Source organism: Mesoplodon densirostris, chromosome X (genome assembly GCF_025265405.1).
Source record: "Mesoplodon densirostris isolate mMesDen1 chromosome X, mMesDen1 primary haplotype, whole genome shotgun sequence".
Taxonomy (NCBI): Eukaryota; Metazoa; Chordata; class Mammalia; order Artiodactyla; family Ziphiidae; genus Mesoplodon; species Mesoplodon densirostris.
In genome coordinates this window covers 51,514,287-51,540,203 of record NC_082681.1, presented here as the reverse complement: position 1 = coordinate 51,540,203, position 25,917 = coordinate 51,514,287, and the positions used below count along the sequence as shown (strand labels likewise).

At 41.5% G+C, this 25,917-nt stretch overlaps 2 protein-coding genes across 2 annotated transcripts in view; one reads left to right on the top strand and one right to left on the bottom strand.

The window, feature by feature from the left end:
- TRMT2B (tRNA methyltransferase 2 homolog B) overlaps positions 1-135 on the bottom strand; it is a 37,644-nt gene extending 37,509 nt beyond the window's left edge. The window contains 1 exon segment of the mRNA XM_060086454.1: positions 82-135. Coding sequence (XP_059942437.1) covers positions 82-135 — 54 coding nt within the window.
- Positions 136-12,809: 12,674 nt separating this feature from the next.
- On the top strand, positions 12,810-24,366 carry TMEM35A (transmembrane protein 35A). Its single transcript, XM_060087452.1, has 2 exons — positions 12,810-13,015; positions 22,708-24,366. Exons 1-2 carry the CDS (start codon positions 12,896-12,898, stop codon positions 23,119-23,121), a joined length of 534 nt encoding a protein of 177 aa, XP_059943435.1. The 5' UTR covers positions 12,810-12,895; the 3' UTR covers positions 23,122-24,366.
- Positions 24,367-25,917: the final 1,551 nt, after the last annotated feature.

Sequence of the window (25,917 nt, the reverse complement as noted above, 5' to 3'; positions counted from 1 at the left end):
AGAGTGTGCTTTTGGGTCTCCTCCCTTTCTCTCCTCTTAATCCCCTCTTATTCAGAAAACCAGCTCTACTCCTTTCCTCACCTCTTCTTCCCCTTTCTTCTTCCCATGCCCTTCTGCTCCTTTATCATTTCTCATCTTGGCATCTTTTGTTGTGCCTAGCCCAGAGCCAGGTGCCCAATAGGAGCTCAATAAATATTTGTTGAATTGATTTGAATCCCACTTTGTCTACTGAAAGGAAAAGGGCATATCTTCGCTCACCCCCACCCTCACCTGCTCTGAGCATCCAATCAAACTCATTTAAAGAAGGTCTGTCGGGCTTCCCTGGTGGCGCAGTGGTTGAGAGTCCGCCTGCCGATGCAGGGGACACGGGTTCGTGCCCCGGTCTGGGAAGATCCCACATGCCGCGGAGCGGCTGGGCCCGTGAGCCATGGCCCCTGAGCCTGCGCGTCCAGAGCCTGTGCTCCGCAATGGGAGAAGCCACAACAGTGAGAGGCCCACATACAAAAAAAAGGCCCGCAAAAAAAAAAAAAAAAAAAAAAAAAAGAAGGTCTGTCATTTGAGAAGGCAGAACACTGAGGGGTGATGAGAGGAAAGAGATTAAGGAAGCTATAATGTAATTATTTAGCCTTAACACTTCTATATATATTTAATCTGATAAACCATGTTCTTCTCTACAAGTGAAATCATTACATTTGTAAGAGGGGGAAAATATCCCATATTATAGAAAAGGTTAGACTCTTCAACAGGAAAGTCAATAAATGAACATGTCATAGGTGATAAGAAATACTGTTGAATTAAATAAGAGCCGAAACCAAGATAACCTTTGCTTAACTTTGTTACCAGCAAACCAAATCACCACAAAGTGAAATCTCTAGAAATTTGTCAAATATTCTCATTTTGGACCAAAGAAAGGATTTCTGAGATGCTACGGCATTATCTCTCAGAAATAACATGTATTAAAATCACTTGGAAAAATAAATAAACAAATAAAATCACTCGGCAGTTAGGGCTGATTTGGTTCCATTAGCCATGCTCTTCAGGTGTGCTTCCCAGGCCTCTAGGCCTGTGTTAGAGGCCATGAGGGATAGACATAGCCTGTGCCCTCGAGAGTATGTGACCTGATGGAAAGACAAGGCTCACAAAGTCAGAATACACAACCATGGGCTTTGGTAATTCTAGAAAAGCAGAGGATCTTCTTGGTAGTTAAAGAAGGAAGAGAATGAGAATTGAACTAATGCATAGAATTTTAATCACCTGAGAGGAGGTGGGGGCTGCAGCATGAAAAGGGGAATGAGAGAAATATATGTCTGAGGCCCAGAAGGAGGCAGGCCCGGCTGGAAGGGACTGTGGTGCCAAAGTCAGTGGAGATCAATAGGTCCAGGAAGATAAAGGGCCTGGAGCCATTCCTACTGTATTTTTTTTTTTTTTTTTGTAGTACGCGGGCCTCTCACTGCTGTGGCCTCTCCCGTTGCGGAGCACAGGCTCCGGACGTGCAGGCTCAGGGGCCATGGCTCACGGGCCCAGCCGCTCCACGGCATGTGGGATCCTCCCCAACTGGGGCACGAACCTGTGTCCCCTGCATCGGCAGGCGGACCCCCAACCACTGCGCCACCAGGGAAGCCCCCTACTGTATTTTTATACTTTTGGGCGGCATTAAACATTTTTATTAAATAGAAAAATAAAAAGAAGGGCCTGGAGTTGTGGTGCTGGGATGAGGGGTTTGATCTAGTTCCCTTAACAGGGCAGCTAGTGAAGAATTTTTCATGAGATGTTTCTGGAAGTGAACTTTAGCAGCTGTGTGTAGGATGGATTTTAGGGTGTAGTGACTTGGAAGCTGAGGGAGATTGCTATAGTCATCCAGATGGGAGGTGCTGAGTCTCTGTACTAAGGCAGGCTACACTGCACTTTGCAAGAGTTTCTCAAAATGTGCACAGGGGCCCGTGTGCAACGTAATCATCTGGGGTGATTGTAACACATGCAGGTTCTTGAGCCCCACCCCACACTCACAGAATCAAAATCCGAGGGGGGAGGGGGATAGGGCCCAAGAATATCTGGGTTTTTAACAAGCACCCCAGTGATGCCTGTGAAAATTTGAGCCCTACTACCAGGCATCAACTCAAATTCCAGATGAATTAGTTGAAGGTCAAAAAAAATCAAATCATAAAAGCCCTAAAATAAAATATAGATGATTATACATCTGAAATTTGGAGGCAGGAGAACTTTAGCAGTGGGAAAAAACCACCGCATATGTAGATTTTACTACATAAATCTGAAAAACTTCTATATGACAAAAATCTAATTAAATTCAATCATAAACAAACAGAAAAATATATACGACTATGGCAAAAGGTCATTTTCTTTATTGCATAAAAAGCTATATAAACTGATAATAAAAATCCAATGACCACAATAGAGACCTTGGCAAAGACATGGAGAGGTAATTCGTAGGAAAAGAGACATAACTGGTCAAAAAATGCTTTGTTCTACTTCACTAATAATGACAGAACATGCAAACTATATATCAAGTAGATAACACTATTTTATCTATAAAGTTAATGAAGATTTTAAAAAGAACTGATATTCCTCAAAGTAGACCATGGACAGTGAGGCAGATGCTCTCATGCATTGCTGGTGGGATTGTAAATTGATACAAACTTCCTGGAAAGCAATTAGAATCCAGAGCCTTTAAAAATTTTATACTATTTGCCCCAGAAATTCCACCTCTAGGCATCTATTCTAAAGAAATAGAGATGTGAACAAAGATATATGCCCAGAGGCTCTCAAAGTTAAAAATAAGAAACCATCTTCAAGGTCCAACATTAGAAAGATAGGGAATGGTTACGTAAAATATGGTCTGTCCATAGACTATTAGACACTAAAAATTATGCTCGTAGTATGGTGTTAGAAGTCAGGATGGCATTACCTTTCTGGTGCAGGGAGTGGCTGGCAGGGGTATGAGGAGGCTTCTGAGGTGCTGGTAGTATTCTATTTCTTCATCTGGGTGCTGGTTATAAAGATGTATTCACTTTGTGAAAATTCATTGTTATACTCTTCATATGTGTGCTTTTCTGTATGTGTTATACTTCAATAAAAAATTTAACTTAGGGCTTCGCTGGTGGCACAGTGGTTAAGAATCTCCCTGCCAATGCAGGGGACATGAGTTCGAGCCCTGCTCCGGAAGATCCCACATGCCGCGGAGCAACTAGGCCCGTGCTCTGCAACTACTGAGCCTGCACTCTAGAGCCCGCGAGCCACAACTACTGAGCCCGAGTGCCACCACTACTGAAGCCCACGCACCTAGAGCCTGTGCTCTGCAACAAGAGAAGCCACCCAATGAGAAGCCCACGCATCACAATGAAGAGTAGCCCCCGCTGGCTGCAACTAGAGAAAAGCCTGCGCGCAGCAACAAAGACACAACGCAGCCAAAAATTAATTAATTAATTAAAAAAATTTTTAACTTAAAATTGTCTTTGTAAAGTTTATAATGACATAGAAATATGTGTAGAAGGCAACCTTAAATGAAAAGGGCAGGATAAAGAATTGTGCATTCAGTATGATTTTAAATTTGTAAAGAAAAAAATGCATTGGAAGGCAATATGCCAGCTGTTTTCAGTGGTTGCTTCTAGAGAGTGGGCTTGGGGTGATCATTTGCAAAATTTTTTTTTCCATTTCTGTACTTTCTATTTTTTTATACAATAGAAAGTCATTACATTGAAAATTAGGGGGGAGAGAAAAACACCTAAAATATCAGAGAAAAAAAGTGACTTGATGAATCTTGGTGAAGCTCCCATAGTCCAGTATATGGAACTGAGAACTAGATTTCATCAGTTCCCGTGGAAGTGATTTAGACTCTGAGGGACTAATTTACACTAAGCAGGTTAATAGGAGACTGGCTTACAAGCCAAATGCCAGTGAGGAATACAGTATCTCGTGACTGACATATTCTTATCTCCTGTACAAGGTTATACCTACCTACTATTAATGTACCTGAGAAACCAAACTAACGATCATTTGTAATTTGAATATATGGAGCTGAATGGTTTTGAGGGAGCTCTTTGGCTGGGTTATTTGTAACACATTTTACCAGATCAGTGTTCCTGTTACTTGAACAATGCTGGATAAACACTGACACTCCAATGTTCTTTTTCCACCATCTCTAACTAGTTGCCAGAATCTTCTGTCATTGCAATATTAACTGCCTCCTAGCCTCATTACATGTCACAGTTGCCAAGGTAACAGCTCATCTTACATGAATTACATTCCAGGTTACTAGCTCCCAGGTGAGATATTGGGAAGCATCTTAATCTCATCTGCAGTATATCTACAAATTATATTTACAAGAAGCCACTTCAGGGAAGAGTCACAGATGGTTAGTTTCATCCACTATGAGCTTTTTTTTTTTTAAATTTTCAATTGAAGAGTCTATCATTTCCTGACTTATGTGTCTAATTTTTTCTAAACTCTACCTCTTAGGTTTGGAGATACACATTACTTTTGGGGCCCTTCAGTTCCCTGATAAACGTTAAGGGTTTTTGACAATAGTACCTAGGAGAATGGCACTGGCACTTAGGGAAATCAGGGAATCTTTTGGGAGAGGGAGATGGTAGTGCAACATCGAGTGAAGGTCCAGTGAGCATGTAGAGAAAGAGTTAACATAATAGGAAAGCTCTTATGTTGGAGGTGGGAGGAATTACCCTGGAAACTGTCACCAAACTACCTAGCTACCTTTATGTTCTGGTTTCCAGGGTAACGCAGATACTTACTACCTCACATTTACATGGCTGGTGCTAATGTTCATTTTCTGACTTAATGTCTCAACCCTTTGCTTTTTACAGTGTTGAAATTTGCAGTTCAATGTCAGTAGCATCCCAGCACTGACAGTCATCCCTTAGATCTAGATGTAGAGAAATAACATGGGGACACCTATCCCATGTCCTGCTCTACATTGGAATGCCATCAGTACATGAACCTTGGCTTCATGCTTGGGACTCAGCACTGAGGGCACAAATTCTACAAATTACCTAAAGGCTAAAATTTCAGTCCTTTCCAAATCACCATCCTCAGCAAATGCTCAATAATAAAGAGACTCATCTCTACTTTCTTTCCTGATGCTATGCACCTGGATTTCTTTTAGGAGCCATTATTAGGTTGAATGGAATGGTAGAACTAGGCTGCTTTTAGGCATGCACCCACTTTTATGTTCCATGATTCTGTGAAGAAACTGGTAGATGAAATACTTTCTGCCCCATTCCCATTGAGTTGTTTAAGATACACTATTTGGTTTCTGATCTTATAATTAGGATCTTTTCCAGAGGAACCCAATCACATTGGAAATGAAAGTTGATTATCCAGAACAGCCAATATAATAATAATAATAATGAGTATCCAGGGCTTCCCTGGTGGTGCAGTGGTTAAGAATCTGCCTGCCAATTCAGGGAACATGGGTTCGAGCCCTGGTCCGGGGAGATCCCACATGCTGCGGAGCAACTAAGCCCGTGCACCACAACTACTGAGCCTGCACTCTAGAGCCTGTGAGCCACAACTACTGAGTCCACGTGCCACAACTACTGAAGCCCATGTGCCTAGAGCCCATGCTCCGCAAAAGAGAAGCCACCGCAATGAGAAGCCCGCGCACCACAACGAAAAGTAGCCCCCACTCGCCACAACTAGAGAAAGCCTGCTCGCAGCAACGAAGACCCAAAGCAACCAAAAATTAACTAATTAATTAATTTAAGAAGATAATGAGTATCCAACATTTATTGAATCCTTACTTTGTGCCTCCCACTGTGCTCTGTGTTCTATGTGCATTATTCCATGTAAGTACCTATTTTACAGATAAGAAAATTGGCAGCTGTATTTTATAGATGCAATAACTGAGACTTAGAGAAGGATCAGTAACTTGCCCTAGGTCACACAGTAAGTGATGGAACCAGAACTTGAATTCAGCTGTCTGGTGCCACATCTCCACTCTTAATCCTTTAACTTTCGGCCAGCGGTTCTCAAATTTTGATGCCAGCGTGCATCAAAATTCCCTGGAGGGCTCCTTAAAACACAGATTGCTGGGTCCCATCTCCAGAGATTCTGATTCAGTAGGTCTGGGGCAGGGCCTGATAATTTGCATTTCTAACAAGTTCCCAAGTGATGCTGATGCTGATGCTGCTGGAGCATAGGACCTGCACTCTGTACTCTACTGCCTCCGGTCAAGAGCAGAAGAGCCTACAGCTGAAATGAAGCACAGGGGGCTTGCGCTCTCCTCATGGCTCAGTGCTCAGGGATCCTGGGGATGTTCTGATCTGCAGGTTTCAGTCACTACCTCTGCCTCTCCAGGAAGACCAGACAACTGACTAGAGACTTCACCCTGGGGGAGTACACAGTGCATAGGCTGCCTTCATAGAATACAATATTTCTGGAAAGAACTGGACATATCCTGAGTTAGGCTCAGTTTCTAACTTAGTCCTGACAGCTATAAAAACCTGCTGCATGTATCATGTGATCTTGGTTCTCCTTTGGAAGTAACCTGAAGGGTTAAAATTGAAGCTCAGTATTTGCTGAGTATAGCTACCTGTCAGTTGGGATTTTGATATGTCACACATTCAGTCTGAGGCTGCGGAGGGGCTCGAGTAGCACCACTTGTGAAGCTGAGGAAAGAGCCATTACCTTGCAAGCTCTCCTTAGAGCTGGTTATTCACACCTACCTTATAAAGAACACATGTTGCCTACAGTAGACAGGCACATGTTGAACATAACACTTACCCCACCATAACGTTATTTCTCTTTTCACTTTTTCCACCACGTGCCTTGTAGTTTCCTGAGATACAGCTGAGGCCGCTGAGTTTCAAGGCAGCGGAGTGAGGTGTTCATTAGTGTAGCTGCACACTAGAATCGCTTGGACAGTTTTGTAAAAATACCAGTGCTGGGGACCCCACCCCAGACCAATTAAATCAGAGTCTCTGCAGATGGGCCTCACTAATATGCATTAAAAACATTTCCAGGTGATTCTAATGCTAGCCAAGTTTAAGGACCAATAATGATCCAAAAATATAGGCTCTGCTATGGGGCAGACTCCATTTCTATCTCTGCCACTTAGGAAAAGATGGCCTAACCTCTCCGAGCCTCGATTTCTTCCATCTGTAAAAACTGGCATAATAATTGAACCCACTGGACTTGTTTCATAGGGCTGTCTGGAGGATTAAATGGGCTGGTGTATATAATGCACTGTAATGATACAGTGCCTAGCACAGAGCCATCTCTCTCTAGATGGTAGCCAGTAATAAAATTAAGGCATCCCACTTCAGTCTACAGAGCAAGTCCTCAGATTGTGACCCTATGGGAGATGTGGGTGTTGTACCCACTCTTGGGTGGATCTCACAGTCTTTCAATCAGGACTGCTATTACAAGGCAAATGACTCTGCAGAACATCTACCGTACATTACAGCAAACCTCTCCCATAACAAACTGAGGAAATGATGCTTATTTGAATAAGACACAAGTAAATGCAAACCAGAAACAAAGTAACATTAATAGTCTAAGAGAGCAGCCCACAAAATACCTCAAGGGAATAATAGACCACTTGGGGTTCTCAGACCACACTTTGAGAACCACCAAAAGAATGTGGGATGATCTGTGCTATAACTGGTCGCCTCATTAGCAGTTACCCCAGAATTTCCAGAGCATTCAGGGGTCACAATCCAAAAAAAAAAAAAACCCAGTTCTGTTGCCTAGTGTCTCACTAATTTACACATTTATGTTAACTCTTCACTCTCTGCAGGCATGTGAGTTTGTGAACCCTTGGGCAGTCACCATCCAGAGACCTCTACAGTTGAAGCAAAAACCTACAGATATTTAAGTGGTAAGATGTAAGGAATGAGTTGGATCAAGAACAGAATTTCTCAGACCCTAAGAGACAACAAAGAGGGCCACCTCTTTGTAGGAACCAGGTATAGGGTCTCAGCTCAGTTTCAACTTCAAGTAGAAAAATCCAGTATTCTATTTCGCCTCCAGAGCCAGATAAAGAATATCCATCTCAACCAATAGCCAACATCATGATAAATGATAAAATAGAAGTTAGTATAATGTAGTTGTTAACAAAATGAACTTTTGGTTTCAGACCTACCTGGGTTTTATTTTATTCTTTTAAAGATTTTTTTTTGATGTGGACCATATTTAAAGTCTTTATTGAATTTGTTACAGTACCGCTTCTGTTTTATGTTTTGATATTTTGGCCGCGAGGCATGTGGGATTTTAGCTCACAACGAGGAATCGAACCTGCACCCCCTGCATTAGGAAGGCAAAGTCTTAACCACTGGACCACCAGTGGTTGGTCCCCCTACCTGGGTTTTAAATGCCAGCCCAGGGACATACAGGCATGTGACTTTGGGTAAGTTACTTAATCGAAATCTAACAATGATAGTTCCTACATTTTAGGGTTGCTATAAGGAATGAATGAGATTATGTATGTAAAACACCTAGAATATCATTTGACACGTGGTAAGCCCTCAGTAAATGATAGCTCTTTACTAACTTGAAACAAAAGGCAAATACATCCAAATGCCATGATGTGAGTTACACTGCCGCTGATGTCAGACACTGCTTTGGTGTACAGGGAGAATTTGAGCAGCAGAAGTGCTTAGTAAGAGAAAACACAAATTAACTTGTCAAGTCCTTCCTCTCTCAATAGCAATAGATTCTTTCATAACAATGATTGTTTCCCAGTAGTAACAAGCATTGGCTTTCATGTTTCTTTTTGTGCTCCAAATCATGGTTCCTTGACATGTGGTAAGTGGGCCTCCATTTGTACTCTTGCCCCAGGCCAGGCAAATGTTAGAAGATGGCCTGTAGCTAACACAGTAAGATGTGAAAAAGAAAGGAGGCATAAGTATTGGAAGGGAGAAAAAATCATCATTATTTGCAGCTGATCCAGTTGTATATCCAGAGAACACCCAAGGGAATCAATTGAGACACTCATAGATTTAACAGGAGAGTTTAGAAAAGAGTTCAGCAAAGTGGTTGAATACCAATCAATAGTTTTCCTGTAAGTCAGCAACAACCAGTTAGAAGATATAATGGAGAAAAAAAAATCCATTCATGATGACAAAAAAATAGCATAAAATCCATAGGGATAACTTAAAAATGTATAGGCTCTACACAAAGAAAACAAGGATATTTGTACCTCTCTCAGTAACTGGGATTTGAATAAATGGAAACTGATGCCATATTTCTGGATGGGAAAGCTAAATTTTGTAAGATATCAACTTTTAAAATTAATTACATGTTTAATTCAATCCAGTCAAAATTTGAAGTTATTTTACCTTGATAAAGTGATTCTAAAGTTCACCTAAAACAATAAATAGGGGAGAATGGCAAAGAAATTTTAGAAAAAGAATAATAGTGATGGGAGACTTGGCTTATAAGATATTAACATGTATACATAAGTTATAATATTTAAAACGTAATACTGTCACAAGAATCAACAAACAAATCACTAGGACTGAACAGAAAGCCTTGAGACTCACCTAGAAAAAGACAAGAACCTGATATTCAATAAAAGAAGCATCACAGACCAATGAGGATAGAGTTAGTCAACAATATTAAATGTAAAAATAGATGAAAGAATAGAACTGCTTTAAGAAAATATAGGCAAATATTTAATCTTCAGATTGGGAAGAATTTTCTAAGCATAAAAGCAATGAAAAAATCAAAAGTATTGTTAGATTTGACTCCATCAAATTTATTGACAAACACAAACTGGAAAAATATTTAAAACATGATTGATGTCATACAGATCTCTTATGAATCAATCAAAAACCACTAACACTCAAAATAGAAATGAAAAAGGACATAAACAGAAGATATACATACTACTAATAAATATATGAAAAAATGTTCTAACACACAAATAATCCACAAAATACAAAATTCTAAATAATGAAATTAGTGAAGATGAAAAACGCACTGATACTCTCAATGCAGATCTGATGTGGTGATGCATATATATTTCTATGCTGCTGATCAGAAGGTAAATTTTTTTCCTGGAAAGCTCTTTAGTAATACGTATCGAGTCTTTTAAATATTCATATCTTCTAAATGAATTAAAGGAGCAGCAGCAGCAGCAAACTGAGGAACAACACAGGTTTAAGTTGAGTACCCCAACAGGCGGCAGCCCTGCTCTGGACTTGGGGAGCTGCTTCCCTGCTGGCTCAGTTTCCTCATTCACGAAATGGAGAGAATTAATAGTACTAATTTCACAATACATGCAAGTCACTTAGCATAGCATCTGGCATCCTCTAAGTGATGAGTAAATGTTAGCTGTTATTAAATCTGTATACAAATGCATATGTATATATGAAAACTTCATAATTTTGACCCATTCACCTTCTAGGAATTTATCTTAAGGAAAAATTCAGGAATTCAGAAAAGACTGATATACAAGGATATGCAGAAGGAAAAACCATGGAAACAACATCAATATCTAGCAATAGGAGAATAGTTAAATGAATTATAGTATATTCAAATGATGCTGGAGCATTATACAATCATTTTTAAAAGATTGTGTTTTTGAAGACAGTCTAATGATACAGAAAAATTGCTAACAACTGAAAAAAAGAAGGGCATAAAGCTGACTTTATAGTAGGATTAAATTTCGAAAAATAATTTATATATATTTTGTACATAGGTATTTAAGAAAAAGGTCAATTAAAATATTGACCCATCAAAATATTAAGAATGTTTATCTCTGCACACTGGGATCATGAGTTATTTTTTCCTTGTAATATTTATTATTCAGTATTTTATACATTTTTATAATTAATAGTGTTATTCCCATTATCATGCAATTTGAAAAGAAAATAGCATATATATATTTTGATCATTTGCTTAAGTATGTGAATGTGCTTCCCTAAGTACTCATTTTACTGCCATATTCAATGTAGGACAAATTATAAAGACAAACATTTCATTTTGGTTTATTCTTTCCAGTCTTTCTTTTATGTATGAAGAAATTTTCTCCTCTCTAACAAATCCTACTCTCTACTATGCAACAAGCCCATTGGGAGCAGGGTCTATGTCTCATTTATCTGTGCATTCCTACAGTGCCTAATTCACTTGTATGCACGTTGTAGTCACTCACTAATTTATAGGTCGAATCATAATAAGAAAAGAGTCTGAAATGCTTCCACTATAAGATATAAATGATTGCTAAATCTTAAAGTGTTACCACTCCCCAGGATATTTGCATTTAATTCAGCAAATTTTTCCCAATCAATATATATTAGGATCTGGTGCACAACAGGGGTTGTTCTAGGTACTGTGGGGGATATACAGAAGTTGTTCCTCCCCTTTAAATGCTTATAATCTAAACTAGTTGTGGAGTGGATTAGGAAGGCAGAAGAAGCAAAAAGAGAACCACATACATTGAGGTATCATTATGTTAGACACTGTGCTAGGCAATTTACTAACATGGAATTCTTACAACAAACCTTTGAGGCAGAATTTTCATTCACGTTATAAATGTGGAAATGGAGGCTCAGATAAATGACTTATCCAAGTTCACAGAGTTAGTGGTAGAGCTGGGATTGAAACCCTGGACCTTCAGGGTCTGATGCCAGACTGTTGTCTCTCTCTTAATGAACACTGCCTCTCAAAAAGGTGTGTGTGTGTGTGTTTGTTGGTGTGTGTGTGTGTGCACACGTGTGCATGTACACACTGTGTAATTACAATGCTTGGCAATATCAGGTAAGTGCCATATTTACAATGCAAAATATTATACAGAGAGGCAGTAGAGCAATAGATAAGAATCTGGGCTCTGGAAATGACTGCCCAGGTTTGAATTCTGTCTCTCCACTTACTAGCATATACTCTTGGGCAAGTTACTTAACTTCCCTGTGCCTCAGTGTCCCATCCACAAAATAGGAACTCATATCTAGCTCAAAGTGTTGCTGTTAAGATGAAATTAGTTAATACAAGTCAAGGGCAGTGTCTAGCACTTAGTAAATGGTCAATAAATATTGGTTACTATGACAGGAAACCAGAGGAGGGAGAAATCATATCCAGCTGGCAGTGGATCAGGGAAGGCAAAGGAGGTGACATTGAAGAAAAGGCTGAATGCTAATGAAGAGTGATAGAGCAGGGAAAGGGAATGTAGGGGAGGTAGGAAATCTCAGGTTGGATGGGACCATGAGTGGGTAGGAAATGAGGGGTGGCAGTGGGAATTACTGGAAGATAAACCTCCAAAGAGAGGCAGAGGTCAAAACGTGGAGGCTCTTAAATGCCAAATTTAAAATTCTGGAGTTAACCACTGGGCAATGGGAGCCATGAAAGGTTTTGGAGGAAGAGGAAGATAAAGCCTTCTTTGGCAGCAATCAAGCTGGGCAACTTTGCAGATTTATCCTCGAGTGTTACCAACTGCAGAAACCACCAACTCTGAGGACTAATGTTTTGACTGAGGGAAAGGAGAAGGGGAGAGTTTGGAAAAGGGGAGTGGATAATTAAAGGACTGTACAGATAAAAAGCACTCCTGGTGCGAAGTGTTAGAACGGTCTTCCTTAATTCCTCATTGCAGAGGCAGCCCAGGGACTGAACTCGAAGCATAACCTACCTTTTCCCCCATTTAAGACTTGAAGTTTACACCTCAGTTTAGGACTTCCTTTAATATCGAGACTGTGCTTTTGGCCAGTGCGGAGCAAGCGTAGGGCATTAGGACCCAGCGATTGTTGTAGTGAGAGAGGTTGAATCTCGGTCTCTTAATTTTTCCCTCGAGCTCCCTCCTCTCCCTTTGTCATTCTAGCTGCCTGCTGCCTCCGCAGCGTCCCTCTTGCTCTCTCTGTGCTAAGTGCCTGCGCCTTAGACAGACAGGGTGCGCAAAGCAGCAGTATTAGTCGGGACCTGCCTTGGTGACCCCATGGCATCCCCTAGAACGGTAACCGTCGTGGCACTCTCAGTGGCCCTGGGACTCTTCTTTGTTTTCATGGGGACTATCAAGTTGACCCCCAGGCTCAGCAAGGATGCCTACAGTGAGATGGTAAGTGAAGCAAACGGGTGATGAGGAGCGCACCCCCAAGGGATGGCGAGTACCTCTCCCCTTCTTTCCTTCCCGGTCCACGGTCCCAGCCCTTTCACCCCTACCCCCACCCCAGACCCTCCCTTCTCCCCAACAACTTTGCAGCTGGGAAGGAGCAGCTGGACGAGAGCGATTTCATTTGCGGGCTATGCGGGGAGCAACTGTTTTGGAGCCACTGAATGCCAGTTGGGGGAGGGGTTGCCCAGTGAGTACCCCCACCCTCAAGTAAACCGGAGGGCTGAGACCTGCGTAACACCTGTCATTGGCAGGAGCCCTTCCCTCCTTCCAGCACACCCAAAGTCCCGGCAGCCAGTCTGCAAGTCTGATTCCTTCCCTTGGAGCCAAGAGTTTAGCAAGCTGGAGAGTTTATTTATCTTGGAGAAGAACAAAGGCAAGGAGGAAAGAGCTGAGGGCGAATGCGCTACTGAAACAAGCAATTTTTAGGGGCGGGGAAGGTATTCCTCATCCCTGGCGGAGAGCTGATGGTGTTCCCGTAGCCGCCTGGGTATGTGTCTATATCCTTGAGACAAAGCCGACATGGCCCAAATAAAGGTCACCGAGAGCCTGCTTCTTCCCCTTCTCTCAAGGGAGAGCTGGATGTTTTGTTTTATTTTGTTTTGTATATGGGCTAATCTGCAAAATCTGCAAAGTCTGCTTTTCCTCTCCTGCAAAATAGTCCTTAATCCCCACCTTGTCTCCCGTGGATGCCCAGGGCCAGGCCCTCTGAAGGTTTTCCCCTCCACAGAGTTAGAATCACCTGAAGGTGAATGGCCAAAACATCTCCTCTGCAACCTGGGGCCTGGGCTGCTCTCCACAGTTGGGTGTGAAGAAGACTTGTTCCTATGCTGTGGAGTATGAGGTGATGGCAGGGGATGTTTCCAGCACTTCCGCTCTCGCTTCTCCCCCTGTCACTTTGCCTCTTCATTTCCCCGCCCCAGCTGAAGAGAACCTGCTTCTCACTGCTTTTGCCAGGCTGCCAGTAAGGGGAGGGAGCCCATTAATGGGTTCTCAAGGTCAAGAAGGAAAAGAGCTTAGGGGAGGAACAGGAGGGAGAGAGAAGAAAGGCAAGAGGGATTCCCCATTAGGGCTAAGGCAAGGAGGAATAGCCCCACACGTTGACAGTTGACAGGAATAAATAGCTCTCCTGGAGCTCACTGCGGAGCCTTCCAGAGCCCCTCAACGTGAGCTGCAAGTGGATGGAGTCTGGCAAATTGTAGATGCTCAGAAATGTTTGCAGGCAGCTCCAGCTTCTGTCTCAGGGTTTGAGCTGGTGTTTCCCATGTCTCTCTCACCACAGGATCACCTTGGTGTCGGGAGGGGTGGCTGGGACTCAGGGGCCAAGGTCTAGCCCCAGTTGCAAATCCTAATGTGTTTCTCCTTCCCCCTTTCCCATTTGACCAGATGGAATTGAAATCAGGTCAAAATGAGTATCCAAGGCAGCCTGCATTGGGGAGGGGAGGGGAAGTGGGGTAGCAGAAGCCACCAAAGGCAGAGGGAACGGGTGGAGGGGAATTGCCACTATATTTTTGTCTTGGCAGCAGTAGTTTGGCGTTAGATTATAAATAAATGCATATGCTCTTGTTTTTCTTTCCTTTTCATATATGCATACATTTATATGTTTATGTGTGTGTGCCTTGGGTATATTTAAGCTTTCTGTTACCTTAGGGACATAGTACCCTTCTTCAGTATACTCCCTGTCTCCCTATATCCTGCTCAGCTGCTTTATAGGCTGCCCAAGCTGCACCCTAAGTACAGTGTTAGGTTTTGCAGGCAATCCAACTAAGATGGAGTCACCGGGAAGCTTCCTGTCAGCTTGGCAGGAGCTCATGAGGAGGACCAGCCACAGATGGGTTTGCAGTAGGTTTCTTCCTAGGGTGTGGAGCTGTCTATTACAGTTTAATGAAAGGCGGAAGAAATATATGAAGATTCCATATCATACAAAGGAACATATTTAAATAGGTATAATCTAATACAGCAGTACAGAACCACTGTGTGTGTGTATGTATGCACAATTCCGTGCTTCTGTGCTCAGGGGCATCTGGAGGCAATGGAAGAACTATATCTAGCTGGGAGGTAAACTTCACAGCAGCATGAAGCTTGAGGAGGATTTTCAGACCGCCGTTTTCCAGGGTCCCCTCCTGCATTGAGCATTGGGCCCCAGGCTAGAGATGGCTTTCTGGCATAGGCCCCATTGCATAGTGCCTGGGCCGGCCCAGCTTTATTGTTGAATCCATAGGGAGTGGGGACAATTCAGTTCTAGTACAAAGAAGTTGCTCAGTTTATATTTGTTGAGTGGCTGGGTGAATGAATGAGTCATTGTAGCATTGTCTTGGCTTGTCACCACCCTTCAGATTTCTCTGGTTGGCTCTTGATGATGCAGTTCAGAAGCCATTTCTTGCCCAACCAGAGATCAGCTGGGATGACTCTATGGGATTTTCTGTTTTGCATTTAGGAGTGATTCCTCTGCATTGATGGAGTTAGTCATGTATTGACTGCAGTGGCTTTTTGTATAAAATCTCAAGCTGTTGTTGTTGCTCTTGTTGTTTATTCTTTAAAACATCTCTGTGAGGTAGATTCATTTTTTAAAGTTATGCTTATTTTACTGATGGATAAACTGAAACAGAGCAAGTTTAATGACTTATCCAAGATCCTAGGGTAAGCTGCTGTTGGAGCAGAGATTAGAAACCAAGTCTGTGACTCAGTATTCCCAGTGAAGGAGTCATTATGGTTACAACTGCTTTTTTGGATGTCAGAACTTACAACTGATTCTTGAAAATATCTGGCACATTTTTTTCTCCTTTTTTGGTACCAGTTTAATTGCCCCAATCCCATATTTTTGGGTTTCATTTTACTTCGAAACCAATTTTTCAAATTTAGAGGTTTTTTTTTTTTTTTTGCTTTTCTATCAACTATTTTTTTCTTGTTCTAAAGCCATTAGTGTTATGCTTAGGTGTTATCCCCTCCATGGAAAATCACTGCTAAAAACCAGACAGACAAATGACTATGAACTTCTTTCCTGTCTCTACTGGGGAAGCCGGGAAAGGTTAGTGGAAGGAGTACAGACTTTGAGTCATGTAGATTTGGGTTCAAGACCTGACACTCTTAGTGTCTGTCTCAGTTTTCCTCATCTGTAAAATGAGGATAACAACTTACCACAGGAAGTTGTAAATATTAACTGAGATTACATATGGAAGCATCTAGTACAGTGTATGAATATGGTAGGTGTTCAGGAAATGCTCTGGGTTGAGGTGATGATAATTGATTCTATTTTACGTAGTGGTTTCCTGACTAATTCGAATGGCCAGTTTAAGGGATTGAAATCAGGCATGTAAAAGAGCAAGATACTATTTCCTTATGCCATGGTGAACAGAACTCTATGCAGTCAGCTAATATAGAAAACTCCACACTTGCTGCTGGGTAATACACAGTGGATCGCATGCAGAATTTCCGGATGCCTCTCTTGAATAGCCTGTTTGGTATGTGTCACTTCATACCTCCTCCCAATTTAGCAAGTGTCTTTGTAGAGTACTCTAAATCCCACGTGAATTCAACACGACTGACCACTCCCCTGACTAAATGCCTTCATTAATTCACTTGAAATTGTGAGACAGCACTTACAAAGGCTGCTAAGCAGTTTAACATATGAATGGTTGACTTGCTCTAAATTTGGTATTCAGCTCTTTGTAACAGTGGTTCTATCCTGTAAGCACAAAGGGCCACAAATGGAATAGTAAGAAAACACCACAAATCCTGTCACATTGAAGCCAAAGGATTTTGACCCTGAGGAAGAGAGGGCAAGTCTCTGACAGGGCAGGTCTCTGCCACTTCTTTGCATCTCCTTATAGGGAAGGTTTGTTGTTGATTTGGATGATTTGCTTATTTATAGTTAAATGCCCTCCGGTATTTCCCCAAGGTTTGTGTAGCCCTAGGAAAATACTCCAGATAGGTTTGGGCAGTTTATTTAATGTCCATAGGTGATCTTTTATACTTCCAATCACACTATTAATTGCTTTCCAACTACATAATAGTTGGAATGATAAGGTAATAATACTAAGATAATAATAATAAGATAGTAATTTACTGATGCTTAGACTGTTCTCTGAGGTGGTACAGTACCTTTATTCCCCCAGAGAGGCAACTGACCCTGAGATGTGAAATGACTTTGCTTAGTTCACACAGCTAGCCATCCTAAGCTAAACTACATTGAAATTTATGCCAGGGAGCTTATAGCCTCTCAATGGCCAACAGCTGTGCTTGTTTCAGAGTGACTTTTGACTGTCAGTGGAAGTCAGACCCTTCTCCCCTTAGATGCAATCTGGGAGGGATCCACTTTGGTTAGTAGGACCAGGTTTGCTAGCTTGGTGGGCATTATATGACAGTGGAAGGTAGAACTGCTTAAAAGGTGTTTTTCATTCACATGGATATTTGGCAATTAAACATGTGATGGTTTATTATTGCATTTAAGAAATGATATATGATTCACATATGGCTATTTTTCCTACAGAGATTCAGGAAAATCATACTTGAAACAGTAAATTTTGCAGCACTTATGTAACCTTTATGATCTAAGATATCAACCAGGCTGAGATTTTTAGCCAAAATATATTTGTCAGTGCCCTCTTTTGCTTTCATATAGTTTTTTCCCTGTAAATTGTATTGAAGTATAACATACATACTGAAATATGTGCCTAAGTGTATACAGCTTGAGGAATTTTCAGAATCCCCCTGTGTAACCAGCACCCATATCAAGAAGCAGAACATGACCAGCATCCTAGAAACCTCCCTTCTGGCCCCTTCCGATTACTACCTCCCCAAGGGTAAATCCCAACTCCAACGATATAAGTTAGTTTCACCTGTTTTTGAACTTTATATAAATGGAATTATACAGTATATTAGCCAAATTTTTTTTCTTTTACCTAACTAGCATAAGTGAACTAAAGTAAACCAGTTGTGAGCTGCTCAAGTTTAATGTAATTAATTTGAGATCATGGCCCCTGGGGTGTTGTGAAGAATAAATGATAAAAAGAAAAAAGGTATAACTAAAGAAAGGCTCCATATGCTTTTGACCCATGTCTGAATCATATAGTCTCATACTATAAAAACGGACCTGCTTGAATCATTGCTATTATCCTTAAAATAATTACTGTGGCTTGCAAACATATGGATTTCTAATTGTGTGGTTCATTAATGATAAAATATGTGTGTGTGGCCCTTTGTTGATGCTATGACGTTATGATTCTTTGACCAAATCTCCAAAATGCTCATTTAATTTACAAAAGGGGAAACGGAGGTAATAAAATACTTAGTAATTTTCTTCAAGCAATTTAGGGGCAAAACTAAAATTGGAATTTAGCTTATCTTAGCCCAAGGATATTGCTAGATGACTGCCTTTGATTAAAGGGATTTGAAACATTTGACTAAACGCTTCTGTCTCCTGCTTCCTTCCCCTATAAGGAAACTATGGTTTCAGGGTCTGGGTCCTGGCAATGAAAAAGAAACAGACATAACAAAGTGAACTTCCAGAGCCTCTTGGGAGAGTGACTCAGTCAACTCCCTTTATTCTTACTGTCAGAACAATTAAAGTCATTAGAGATCTAATTACTATAGACTTAAGACACATGACCCTTCTATTGTTGGAATTGAGGTGGCCCAGACCAAGTATTGTTGCTGCTGGCAATAGTAGGATACTTTTTTTTTTTTTTTTTTTTTTTTTTTTTTTTGCGGTATGCGGGCCTCTCACTGTTGTGGCCTCCCCCGTTGCGGAGCACAGGCTCCGGACGCGCAGGCTCCGGACGCGCAGGCTCAGCGGCCATGGCTCACGGGCCCAGCCGCTCCGCGGCATATGGGATCCTCCCAGACCGGGGCACGAACCCGTATCCCCTGCATCGGCAGGCGGACTCTCAACCACTTGCGCCACCAGGGAGGCCCAGTAGGATACTTTTGATGTCTCTATCCTACCCCACAGGAGAAAGAATAAAGGGCTTCCTAGACTGTCAAAACCTCAGCCCAGCTTAGTCCCATCTCTAACAAGTTAGACATTCCCTGTCTGGAGTCAAGGAGAATAGATGCTATCTGTACCTCCTCAGCTTTGAACTAAAGATTTGATGAAATGGCTTATCACATGCAGTTTCCTCTTCAGAAAAGAAGGAAAGAAAGAGGCAACTGCTGCATAGAAATACCTACAGCTGCAGTTCAAGAGGTTAGACAAACAACTGAAAAAGTAATATGGAGTTAGAGCAAATGGAGAGAACAATGATCACTGAAGTCATAGGAACTTGATTTAGAGACCTGGAATTTGGCCTACAGATTTCACTATAGTACAGATAAAAATCTATTCCTAAATGATGGGTGGTTAGCCCTAGGCAAAAAAGGAATGTTTCCAGAAGCCATTCAGTCAGCATCTGGAAATCTTGGCTCTGCACTGGCTGTAAGAAGCTCATCATGCTTCCTGTGTTTATTATGTCAGAAGGTTACACTTAGGATTTAGGTACTGCCTCTTGGGGAGATTTGTGTTGCTCATTTAAAAAGGTCCTAGCTTAAAAGTGTTAAGGAAAACTCTTGGGTCTAGATTTCATTCCCTTATGTCCCCCTGCTACCATCACCAGAGTGCTGAGGGAGAGAGAGTGGGCTGGTGACATCTAGGTTAATAGTGAGAAGAAACTACCAGATGCCCTAATCCTCGGCTCAGCTCTGCTCCACATGGGTCTAGCTCAGTTCAGCCCAGGGTTTTACTCTGCCTACTAGTCAACCTCTCTCCTAATTTCTCTCTGAAAATCCCCGATTTAACCTAAAATGGGAAGAGGGAGGAAGAACGACTGATACTTTGTGCTTCACTATATGCTCAGGAACAGGTTAGGGACTAGAGGTGAATAAAGGTAAATAAAGACAGGATCTGACAGGGCTAGGATTAAGAAGAGGTGTGAGGCAGTGTTGTGCAAGTGCAGAATCAGATCCTGCCTCTACTTAAAGTTGTGATATTTTATTTGTTGTGGATATTATTTACCTTAATCAATGAGTGTTTTGGTGCCTTCTTAAATTTTACACTCAGGGGACATAGGCTTACTTTATCTTAGTCCCAGCCCTGCTCAGGAAAATGAGGCTCAGAGAGGGCAAATAATTTGCCCAGGGACATCAACTAGAAAATGACGGAGATGGGATTTGAAGCCAAGCCTGTTTGAATCCAAATCCATTCTTTTTTTTTTTTTTTTTTTTTTTTTTTTTTTTTTACTAAACCACTGGTCTTGAAACAGTACTCATAAAGGACTAGCTTGTGCTACTCATGATAATTAATCCATGAAATAAAGGTGCATTCACTAGAGAAATGACTTAACATTTGTTCCAAACTAGAGTGTGTGAACACTATTCTAAGCACCAGATGCTCCTGACAGGTCAAGTTGGCTTTCTGCCAGATTCTTGTAATACTTGTCTTGCATCTGGTGCTTTTGACTATTCTCTTCTTAAAATTTTTGGCCCCTATGACCCCATCTCTCCTGGTTTTCCTCCTACTTTTCTGACCACACTTGCTTCTGTCTATTTTGTGGCTTCTCTTCCTCCTCCCATTTTTTAAATATCTGTCACACATTTTCCCACTGTATACATTCTACTTGGGCATACTGATAACTGTCAATTCTGTATCTTTACCCCAGACCTCTATTATTGAGTTGCCTACCAGACATCTCCACTTAGGTGTCTTAGAGACACTTCAACTAAAAAACTCCAAATTGAGTTCCTTATTCCTTCCTGTCCCATCCCCCTCTTCTTCTGGATGCATTCTTGACTTCTCCATTTCCCTCAGTGTCCACATCCAATGAGACATCAATTCCTGTTGATTGTGCATTCAAAGTATCCTTGAGTCTCTCCCCTTCCCTCTATCCTTACTGTCATTACTCTAGTCCAGTTCTCTCACCTGATCTCCTCGCTTCCAGGCACACCCCTTCCAATCCATCCTCCATGCTACTTCCTGAGGGACCTTCCTTAAAAGCAAATTATGTTGTTCCCCTGGCTTATAGGATAAAGTCCAGCTCCACAACATAATACTCCATGATCTGATTCATATCTGTCTTCTCTCTCTCATGTCTCACCCTTTCCCCCTTCCTCCCCCAACCTATGCTGAGCTGGGACAGTGTTCGAAACACGCCAGTCTATTTTGTGCTTCAGGGCCTTTGCTTATCCAGCTTCCTCTGCCCTCGATGCCCTTCCCTTATTGATCTTGCAAACATCTGCTCTCCTTTTAAGATTCCACTCTAGCTTTTCTCAGTCCCCATCTAGGGAGATTTGACCACTCTGGTGTGCCTCCACTGTACCTACTACATAGTTTATTTCAGCACCCATAACACTTTATTGCACTTATGTACTTCCATAACTTTTCTTCTCATAAACTCAAACTTCAGGAAGGCAGGGCTTTTGAATGATTGATGTCTGTATCCGGAGTACTGAGTACAATGCCTAGCACAGGAGGCACTTAACAAATATTGAATGAATTAATGGATACTTCATGAAAACAAAGTAGTGGGCAAAACCAGAAAGACACTTGATAAAATCTCATCAATTTACTACAAAATGAGGATTGGGTCAATCTGAATAGTGAAAAATATGATTATCTATTACTCTAAGGTCAGTATAATTCTATTACTTTGTAGTATATCCAGTGCCTCCCTTCTCTGTTCCATGATATCTGCCTTTGGGCTACAATTAGACCTTATACAGTACTCTATTATATACCACTAACCATACTGCTTTATAATGTTGTTTATGCATCTGTTTCCCTCAACTACACTGAGAGCTTCTTGACCCTATCATATTCATCTCTATATCTCCATCACATAATCCATAATAGGTATTCAATAAATGTTTATTGAATTAAAATTAATGAACTTGAACCAGGCTAATCAAAGTAGTGTCTTGTAGAATCCTAGGGATTTATCTCAATGACCATAAGAACAATTTTTGTCTTAACCATATTTTAAAGATATATAAGGGGCTAACATTTGCGTACATTTAAATTTTTCTGTTTGCTTAGCACACACTTTTTTTTATTTTTACAGATTCCACAAATGTAAACTCCAACTCAGCTCTTTTTTGAATTAACACAGATTCCAAATTAGGGAAGTCCAAATTAGTGAGGCTTTACCGCCTTGTCTCATTTTTGTTGGTATTCATATACATCTGGGTTTGGACAGTGTAGGCACTAGCAAATGTGGATATGGCTAATCAGTACCAGTTTTTATGGGCCCAGTGAATTTTCTTTTAAATTCTTAACGTTGTTTATGATTTATGATCAGAAAAAAATTTTTTAATAAAAGGTGCTTCCACTGCAGGGGGCATGGGTTTGATCCCTGACTGGGGAACTAAGATCCCGCATTCCGCCCACATGGTGTGGCCCCCCAAAAAATATTTTTTTAAACTATAAAGCCAAATTATCTTACCTTTGGTGCTGTTACTAAGGTTTAAATCACAGGGATCTCAGCAGATTGCTTGCTTTTTTCCTTAATTACAAGGCTTTTATTTAGGGGGCACAGTAAAAACAGAATATGACACCCTTGGCTGGTGTGGAAAGGGAATGGTGGGGAAGAAGGACCTTGCTTGTGTTTTCTTCATTCTAACGTTAAAAACCATGGTTAATGCAGCAATTTCCTTATGGTATTCCACTCTAGAAACGTGCTTACAAGAGCTATGTCCGAGCCCTCCCTCTGCTGAAGAAAATGGGGATCAATTCCATTCTCCTCCGCAAAAGCATTGGTGCTCTTGAGGTGGCCTGTGGCATTGTCATGACCCTTGTGCCTGGGCGTCCCAAAGATGTGGCCAACTTCTTCCTACTTTTGCTGGTGTTGGCTGTGCTCTTCTTCCACCAGCTAGTCGGTGATCCTCTCAAACGCTACGCCCATGCCCTGGTGTTCGGCATCCTGCTCACCTGCCGCCTACTGATTGCCCGAAAGCCCGAAGACCGGTCCTCTGAGAAGAAATCCTCGCTGCCAGGGAATGCGGGGAGTACCGGCAATGCAGGAAGTACCGAGGAGCAGCCGTCCTTATATGAGAAGGCCCCTCAGGGCAAAATGAAATTGTCGTAGGAAAGCGGAAGTGCAAAAAAGTGGACCTTTCAGGCAGTTGCCTCCATGACACCCAGGAAGATGTCAGTGTGTGTTTTTCATTTGATTTATTTATCTTGGGGGGAAAGGGACAAATATAACCTGCAAATTAATGGCCCTATTGGCTTGTGTACACCTATACCCTAAAATGACCTCCCCACATAGATGTATGTGCACCACCTTTAATCACTCTGGGGCAACTCTCACATCTTGCTGCATGTACATGTATATGGCTAACTATTGAAGTGTATTTGTGAGATGGACTCCAGCAAGCATGTGACTGTGAGATTAAGTGTGGGAAAATGTTACTTACTGTGTGTGTGTGTTTGTGTGTTTGCATACACGTGCGAAGGAGAAGGCTCTGATCTTGAACTAATCCTGCATAGGTATCCTTCCCTTTATAGACTGATTCTAGTGAAGGCAGAATAAAATAAATCTCCTATAAAGAGAATGCTACTTCTTGGTATAAAACAAACTATGTATTCCCATGGGATGGGGGAATCCCTCACTAGATTAAGCTGAAAACTTAAACCTACCACTTTAGGAAAAATTTCCTTCAATTTGAGACACTGAGTTACATGTAAAATGAATTAACTTCTACTTTAACAGTTGTTTAAATTGTAAATACTCCATACTGAGTTTAATTAAAATAAGGGAAATGTGCAGTCAATAGATAATCTAATTCTTCAAGTGATAAAATTGGAAGTTTCACCTTGCCTTTGTTGGAGCCCGACCTACTAAGCTCCTTTACTCACACTTGGAAACTGAAATAGTAAACTTTATATCGGACATCTTTTTTGGATTTTCTTAAGCCAAAAGCTGCCTCACTTCCACTATTCTCAGCAGCTAACCAGAATTTGGCAGCTGCTCCACTGTTGCGGTTGAGGGAGCGAGGATTAGTCCCGTTAGAAGTCTGTGAATCTCAAACTAGCTGTTCTCTTAAATCATCTGAAATTTGACAGAGGAGCCATATCCAGTGTTTCGCTGCCAAACAGATTCACTATTCCTATTGAATTTTCACTGAGCTTTGCTAGTGTAAGCAGAGATCCAAGTTACCCTCCACAGCTGTCTCCTCTACACCTCTTTATCATTCCAGTGAGTGGAGTTTAGCTGGGGGAAGGACATTTGATATAAGTTAGTTGGACTGAGCAGTATGAAAATTTGCTTTCTTCATTACGTACTGCTACTTCTCCTTGTTAGATGTGCTTTGATGGTTTTAATATTATTGTGCCAGGGATGGGGAAAGGGGTGGGAGTGTTGTGTGTGGGGGGAGTACAAATTATTGTATTTTCTTCGATATCATTGTTCTTGTTGATTGATACCTCTCTGTCTTATTTCTCTCATTCTTTCAAAATAAAATTTTTTGAAGTTTGGAGGAAATGGTTTGGACAAATAATGAAAATCTGGAAAGAAAGGGTCATGTCATGGGATTCAGGTTGTCTTATTTTTGAGTGGATGAGGGAGGAGAATAAAGAGAAGGGGAAGTACAATAACTTAATATACTAATGAGGTTACTAACTTTCCAATCTCATTTCAGTTTCCTCACACTTCTGTGATGTCAGCACATAAGACAGAAAGCCACAAAATTAGATCTCAATACAGTTCCCAGGTTTGGGGAGTTCTGCTTTATTAGGTGATGCCAAGGGAAGGTAGAAGAATGATTTCAGAAATAATTGCAGGTATATTAAATCAAGATGAACCAGTGTCTCTCACTATATATGCATCCACAAACTGGCACAAATTCCAGTGCCACAGACTTGTCACATTGGGCAAGTTATTTTACCACTCAGGGCCCCAACTTCATTTACAAAAATAAGGGGATTGAAGGCTTAAAATTCTTTCCAATTTACATTTGAGTATGAAATGATTATGAAAAAATGACTCGAGAAATTTTCAGTTTTACTAGATAAGGAAGATCAGCTACCATAGAAAATATTGAACACTCAGTTCTCATGCATGATTAAATATGATTTCTTGAAAGTACTTTGAAAACAATGTAAGATGTGGTAAATAATCATTTTTTGCTGTAGTCTTTCCCAAATACATCAACTTAGTCTGATTCTTCATCTCTCCCCAAGATTGCAAAGTTTCCTCCCACACTTCTTTTTTTTTTTTTTGCGGTACACGGGCCTCTCACTGCTGTGGCCTCTCCCGTTGCAGAGCACAGGCTCTGGACGTGCAGGCTCAGGTGCCCTGCCTCACGGGCCCAGCCGCTCCGCGGCATGTGCGATCCTCCCGGACCGGGACACGAACTCGTGTCCCCTGCATCGGCAGGCGGACTCTCAACCACTGTGCCACCAGGGAAGCCCCCTCCCACACTTTTGTCTATAGTTTATGGGTATATTTTGGCCTCAAAAAATCAGTGATAGTCATTAAATTTTTATCTTTCCTCTCCAGTTCCTACTCTAGTAAGAGACTAAACTAGGGACTAAGTTCAGGTCTCAGACTAAGCCCTTGCTGCTGTTTTAGCCAGTTTCTTTAAGGTCCATCGATTCCTCAAAGTTAGGAATCTTTACTTGTTGACTGGCCGGCTACCTACAAGATGCCACATCTGGCTCAAGACATACGTTTCCGGCATACTCTAGAAGGTATGCATGCCCATCCTCGGTAAAAGGAGGGCAAATTCAGCCGCCATCCTTTCCTCCCACCTCCTAGCGACAGCTTCAGAGGTGTCAGACCCTTTAACCTAATTCTCTTGCCCAACATGGGAGAAGCAGCCTTTATTGAGAAGTTTGCAGTGTCATATTTTCCTACAGATTCAAAGTCCCGACATTTGGG